Consider the following 7,339-nt stretch of genomic DNA (forward strand, 5'->3'; position numbering starts at 1 on the left):
AAAGATCAGAGTGTTTTGGTCTCATGAGGGAAGGCCCACGTAAGCTGATATTCATCCCTCCTGCTGGACCTGCCTTTCCTAACTCAGGGCCAAGGCTGTGCAGGTGCAGAAGGGGGAGGAGGCTGGGGCTGCAGCTGTGCACGTGGGGTCTTCCCTGGTTCCCATTCTCTTGGGGCACCTGTGGGGCTTCCATATCCTGCTCGTCTCAGACCAACTCCTGAAAGGAGCAGTGAGCCATCAGACCAGGGATTAATGCAACATGGGGAAATGTGTGCAAAAAAAAGTATCCCTCAGAAAGTGCGCTCCAGGCCATTTCCAAGAAACTGCCTTCTAACAGACACATCCCTGGATGTCCCAAGGAACCCCTTTCTGTACCTGGACTGGACCATCTGTCTTGGAGCTCCCCCTAAGAACTTTCCCACACAGCTCTCCTCACTCCCTCGGCCAGTCCAGTAGCAAGACACCAGCCCCCCACCCTGTTTCCAGTTTCCATCCACACCACCTCCAACTGCTCCAGCGCACGTGTGCCTCTCGGTCAACCCTTTTAATCTTGACATGCTGGACTCAAAGTTCCAGTGTGCTGAACACCAAATAAGCAGGGTTGAGTGGGCATGGGAATGGAGCGGGGGGGGGGGGGGCTCCTCTTCCCTATGAGGTCATGGCCAGGAAGGTCTGTTGGGACTTCTAAAGCAGAGCCTGGCCCAGGTGACCTTGCTGCCACTAGACATTGCCACCTCCAATCTCCTCTTGAGTAAGAGGCTCACTTCCCCCATCTGGGTGTTGCACCCTTGCACCTGGAGCCCGCATTTTATAACTGTCACATGTAAGAACGATTCCTTCTGCTTGTAATCCAAAGCACTTGTATATCAAAACAGCCAGACACAGTGAAGGGAAGAGAAGAACTGGTTGTGGTCATGTGATGTCCAGCATGATGCACTGTTCCTATTGCAAGATGTCACTCACTTATCAACTTCTTTGAAATGTTTGCTCTTCTTGTAGAACTCTCACAGCCCACATTAAGTAAGACCTCAGTTCAACAATTGGGTCTGCAAACAAAAGCAACAAACTTTTGCTTCCATTTGCAAACTTTGCACTGAGTGACAAACATGACCATTGCCATGTTCCCCTCACAAATGTAAATGCAGCCATCTTCCCCCAAATCATAAGACAAATCAAGTTCTTAAACCAAGGTACCACTGTACTCAAAGTTTCCTGTCGAAATCCCCTCAGGCTCCCTCCCCCCAAAGCACCACCTTCCAGGACTACCAAAGAGAAGACATCTCCCTCACTTTGGCTACCATATTTTCAGTCACACAGGAAAAGATCCCATTAGATTTCCTGGAAGCCACGATTAATTGCTTCTAGCCAACAGAAACCCCCGTCCTGTGTGGCTCTTCCTGTTCACATCCTCCAAGCCTGGCTCTCCTGCTGACATCTGTGCACTCAGCCTATTGAATCATTTCGAATATGAATACTATCAGGATGTAGAGTTTTGTGTCACAGAAGCATTAGATCACTGAGCCGTGGTGACGATCCCCTTGTATTATCCCCCCTTCCCCTGAGGGTGGAAGCTGTGATTTGCTTCTGATCCACAGGACATGGCAAAGATGAGGGGAAGTCACCTGCGTCACTAGGTCTGCTTTGAATGCTCTACCTCAGCAGACTGCAGTGAGGAATACCCCTCTGGTAGGCTCTGAAGAAGCTGCAGTATCAGCAGATGACCACATGGCAAGGGGCTGTGGTGGCCTCAGAACTGTGAGCAGTCCCCAGATGACAGCCAGAAAGTCTAGGAACTCAGACTGAGGCTCAAGAAGATGAACTGTGAGCCAGGCATAGAAACACACACCTATAATCCCAGCACTAAGGAGGCTGAGGCAGGAGGATCATAAGTTTGGGGCCAGCTCAGGCAACTTAGCAAGACCCTGTCTCAAGAAAAAAAAAATTGTGCCAAGAACTCGAGGGGACATGGCACTGGATCTATCCTCAGGTGAGCTTTTCCTGTAACCACAGTCCCTCAGGGGCCGCTGAACTGTGCCTGGACTCCTGACCCACAGAAACTGGGAGACAATAAATGGGTGCTGTTTTAGGCTGTGTACATTCACCTAATTGTACTGAAGTCCATCACCTATTTCTTGTTCTTAAGGGCATCACTGCTAATGCCTCAGTGAAATCTAGACATGCTGTTTAATTCAACCAACCTAAGAGCTCTGTCAGGTGAGGAAGTCAGATAGGATCTCCAGCTTGCTTCTTTGAGAACTCATTTTGCTGAAGATAAATTGTCTGAAACCTCACAAATCATCTTTTTATAATCTCGTCTTTCTCAGGTTTGAAGACAAATTCCTCATTCACATCAGCATGTAGAATCTACTTTTATTTTTACCCTTTTTAGAGATCCAAGTCTGCACTGGCTGGTAGCCTTTTGATGCCCAGAGAGTCTCTTATTGTAAACCTCTGAAGGTCCTCTTTGAACATCTCAGCTAGCTGAGCTCAGCCTCTTCTATTTTGTACCTTAATCGTAACATATTCGCGGGGGACTGTAATCTGTGTGTCTCACAGCAGGGCAGCTCTGACTTGAACATGTTATGCTCACATCAGCTTGCGCCCCTGGCAGTATATGAGTGACTATCCCATCTTGAGCTACTTGGTGGGACAGTCATGCATGTGTCACTGGGGATTCAAACCAGTGGACATAGTTTATGACAAGAAAATATTAATATATGGTTGCTGCCACCCTTCAGAAGTGGATATAAGCTAAGTAATGACTTTGAATTTATATGGATGATGTAGATTAGAATAAATCCCCAATGATATAAGCAAATCACATCCATTCTGTCCTCTGGCCCGGCAATTACTGTGATGGCCAACCATCCCTCTGTCAAGGACATTTGGAGCTAGTCATCCCTTAATGCTAGCTTTGCAACCAAGATAAGGAATTTTTCTTTCAGAGGAGCTCACTTGATGATGGGATTGAAATGGTGCAGGTAAGGAGAAAATCCACAATGCCCAGCCTTTCACTTGGTGAACAGTTAGTAGGTCATCTTTACTTTTTCCCCTTTCCAAGATGTGTAGGTTAATTGCCCTCACCTTGAGGGTGGCCTGAACCTAGTGACTGATTTTCTAACCAACAGGCTGTGCTTGCAGTGGTGGTATGGGACATCTGAGGTGCGATCCTCAAAGGTCCTGTGGCTTCCTTCTGTCTTACTGCCTCAGATCACTTGCTGTGGGGACAGCCAGCTGCCAAGTTGTGACAGCACACAAGCAATGTCACATGCAAAGGAGCTGAGGCCACTCGCCAAGCTCCAAGCAAAGGAGGTAGGGCTGGGCTTTCAGAGTGCTCCAGCCCAGGTCAGTAGTCTCCAACCTTGTGAGAGTCGGAACCAACCTGCTGAGCCAATTCTGAATCCCACATCCTCACAAACAGTGAGAAAACATTTAAAGTTGTAAGTGGCCAAGTTTGAGGGTAATTTGTTGCATGGAGATAACAAATACAAAATTCACAACAACTTGAGAGGACCCCACAGGCCTGTGAGGACCCCTCCCTTCATCCAGAGGACCTGGTGGGCTGGTAGTGGGGCCCTGACTGGGGCTCAGACAATGGGAAGGTGGGACTAGTGGCCTGAATAGTCCGAGGCAGTAGTGACAATACGAGCCAGCAGTTGGTAAGTTAGGTGAACCAGCGCAGAGCTTGGACAACAAAGACATGGGAAACAGAAGCAGGCTGTGGGCTGGCCCTCCCCCACTTCCCTTCCTTCCATGTGCTATTTTGTCCTGTTTTTGCTTTTCTTTAAGTTTGTTTCTTTGTTTTTTCTGTGTGGTTATTTTTGTTCTCTGGGTTTTTGTTTTGTTTTTCCTTTTTTCTTTCTTTCACAACTTAGATCTCTAATCTTCCTTTTGGTTTCTTCCTACTCATCCTCTCGCTCCCTTTTGTCAACTGTCTCACTTAATTTTATGAGTAAACATTGTCTCTTCTCCTTCAGGTTCACATCCATACTCTGAGGCTTTCTCTTCCAGCCCTTCCCTCTATGTCCTACAGTTACCCAAAACTCAAGGACCACCCCTTAGCCTCTAGCCCTGCTCCTGCCACATTTAACCTCATTCATCTCTTTATCCTATCTCCATCTGTCTTAACACACACACACACACACACACACACACACACACACTGTAAATTCACTCTAATAAGTAGTAAGTCACTGGTATACAAATTCCTGGTACAGGTTGGGTTAGGTCATGTAACTGTAGAACTTAGTCCTATAGTTGCAGGTGTCAGGCTAACAGTTACCAGTTTGTTAGTTGCCAAGCTGTGCTTGAGTCTGATGTTATTGTTGACTGTACTACTTTAACTGGAATGTCATACCTGTTATCGTCAGCTTTTCTCCCCTATAGGACACTGCTACTGAAAGGGGTTATAACCATCGCCATAGTCCAGTAGCAAAGGAATGGGCCCTCAATTCAATAGATTGCCACTTCACACTTAATATATTGGTAAGGTAGGTTCTTAGGATTGACAAAAGCCAAGAAACATATACCTCTGGAAGACGTCAGAAGGCACACACATTTCCTAGGGAAACCTCAATACCAGGGGTAGAACATATCTAACATAAGAAATCTACAAGCATCAACACAGAAAATAAAAAAATAGAAAATAAAAAAAAAATAGAAAAAGCAGCAAAATGTAACCCCAAATGCCTACCTCACACAAGATAAGTCCACAGCACAAAGAGAGGAAATCAGAAACCAACCACTGCAACTTTCCAAAAGGATAGTGGCAGAAATGAAAAAAAAAAAAAAATGGAACGGGCTATAGAACAAAATCTCTAAGAAGCGAAAAGTAATGATCAAAAGGAGCAATGTTAAAGCAGATAGATTTTTAAAAAATAGAGGAACTAAGGAAAATGATGGAAACCATGACTGCCAAACATAAAAAAGAAATCAAGAATCAGTGAAATAGATCCAAACAAATCTAGGTGAATAAAAACTCCACTGAAAGTATATGCAACAGATTGAATGAACACAGGGATTGAATGTCAGATATACAAAATTCAGAACTTGCACATACCTTGCAGTATGGTAAAATTCTTGATAAGCTGACCATGCTTGGAATCCACAAGCTTCATTTCTTCCATAATTACTGACAAGTTGGCCACTTCAGTATCTAGCCTGGACCTCATCATATCTTGTTGCATCCTGAGAGAAACGGAATCCAAACGGATGTTGGCCAGTGTATTATTCAAGGAGGTCAGATCATCTGTGTGCCTGGTTAGGGTGTCTGTGCAAGTGGTCCTGACTTCATTCAGATTGCTGGTCAGCGTCCGCAGATGGTGGGCTGTGTAGCTGATGTTGCTAATGATGTTCACAATATCCGTCTCAAAGAGCTGGAAGCGCTCTTCCAGTTGGCTGAATTTGATCGCTGTTCTGTTCTCTGCATCCTTGTGTGAGTCCTGAAGGTCCTTCAGGTTCTGCTCATTGGCTTGTGAGATGGTGGTGATGTTGTCCATCTGACCTGTGAATGAGCTGAGCTGGCTGTTCATATCCTCCAGGGTGTCGTTGTTGGCTTTGGCCAAGGCGGAATTGTTGGCAGCCAGTGTCTGCAAGCTCTGTACTTTCTCCTTCAGCCAGTCGGTGTCCTTCTTGGCTTGAAGGAAAACCTGCTGCAGGTTTTGGAAGTCATTCTTGATGCGCTGGATTGCCTGGCTGGTGTCATCCACTGATCGCTGCAGGTTGGTGATGAGGTTTCGCTGCTGCATCTGGGTCAGGTTCAGGTTGTTGAGGTTCATGATGACCACGTTATGGGAGTACATTTGGTTCTGCAGGTTGCTCTGGAGCACGCTGGTATCTTGCTGCAGATTCGTGACATAGCCATTATATGCCTGAAGGGTTTTGTTGACAGTGGTGATGAGGAAAGAATTATTCTCCAGAGTCTCTTTCAGTTGGCTCTGCCTGTCTACCAGTGCATCCCCACCTGCTTGCAGCTTCTCCAGCGTATCTTTGTTCTTGGTGGTTTTTTCTGTAATCTCGCGCAGTTGCTGACGAAGATCCAGAATATCTGATCTGAACGTGGAGAGTTCTGAATTGGTGCTGATGGCTTTCTTCCCAGTTTGGTCCCCTGGAATAAGAACTGTTGGTGAGACTGGTAGAATGGAGAGGTGTTCTGATAAAGGCAAAGATCCCAGAGATACCTGACGGGAACACACTGCCTTTGAAATCCCTAAAACCAAAGGAATAGAAGTCTGCCATCTTTTATTTTATAAACTCTGCAATTAAATGCAGTTAAAAATATTTCAAATAGGACTTTGTTGAATTATCAAAGAGCCTTGAATAAAGAGTACTGTAGTGTTTTTTGTTTCTTTGGACCAAGGGTGAAACCCTTGTGCTGAGCTCCATCCCTCCTTCCGTTTCCTTATATGCTCATTGGTGCCAGGATGGAATCCAAACCCTCAGCTTAGCTACAGCCCAGCCCTTTTTACATTTTTATTTCAAGACATAAATTTACAACCCTCTTGTCTCAACCTCTGTAGCCCTGTGCCACTCCACCTGGATTTTATTTGCATTTACAGTTTGAGGGGCAGGATTCTCAAAAATTGATCATTAGCTTTAAAATTTGAAAGTCATTGAATTAAACCAGGAAGCCTCAGCACACACCACTACAAGTGAATGTCCCCCTGTGTACAGGGGAGCTTACAGCCATGTCAGTCTAAAGGCTGTCGTGTTTATATAGAGTTGGGGGCTCTGTGACTCCTCTAGTTACCAGTTACCTAGTTTCTTCAGGTCACTTTCCACTGCTGTGAGCTTGTCATCGTAGGTTTGCCGAGATGTCTCCATGCCACCTGTCACGTTGTCCATTTTCTCTACAACTAAGATTTGGAAAACAAAGCATTAGTCCACATATTGGCTCATACTGGATTTTTCAGCTTCAGAACAGTGGATCATTTCATCATAAAACAAAGGAAACAGATTGAAACAAAAGTATAAATTCAAATATGGGGAGCCGGGTGTGGTGCTACACAGTGAGTTCAAAGCCAGTCTGAACTGTATTTCACTAGAAAGTACAGATTTTTGACAGCTCTCAGGATTTTGTAATGCCTGATGAGTTTCAAAAATTGCTCGACTAAATTAAAATTTTAGTAAAGAATTCCTCGATCTATAGTCAGTCAGTCAGTCAGTCAGTCTGTCTGTCTGTCTTGCTTGCTTGCTTTTGGAGGAAAGGTCTGTTTAGCTCACAGTTTGTAGAGGTTTCAGTCCATAATTGGCTGGTTCCATGGCAGAGGGGAACAGTACATGGTGGTGGAAAACAACAAAAGCAGCAAGCAAAGGGAGGGAGAGCAGGAGTGATTGATTG

The 7,339-nt window shown here is 45.3% G+C and overlaps 1 protein-coding gene across 1 annotated transcript in view; it reads right to left on the reverse strand.

Annotated features, from left to right (window-relative positions):
* Colec12 (collectin subfamily member 12) overlaps nucleotides 1–7,339 on the reverse strand; it is a 176,476-nt gene that overhangs the window by 22,938 nt on the left and 146,199 nt on the right. Inside the window, exons 4-5 of the mRNA XM_023720380.1 lie at nucleotides 6,756–6,854; nucleotides 5,060–6,106 (exon numbers count right to left, since the gene is read on the reverse strand). Coding sequence (XP_023576148.1) covers nucleotides 5,060–6,106; nucleotides 6,756–6,854 — 1,146 coding nt within the window. The remainder of the gene's footprint in view (nucleotides 1–5,059; nucleotides 6,107–6,755; nucleotides 6,855–7,339) is intronic.

This window comes from Octodon degus, unplaced genomic scaffold, assembly GCF_000260255.1.
Source record: "Octodon degus isolate 3935 unplaced genomic scaffold, OctDeg1.0 scaffold00075, whole genome shotgun sequence".
NCBI lineage: Eukaryota > Metazoa > Chordata > Mammalia > Rodentia > Octodontidae > Octodon > Octodon degus.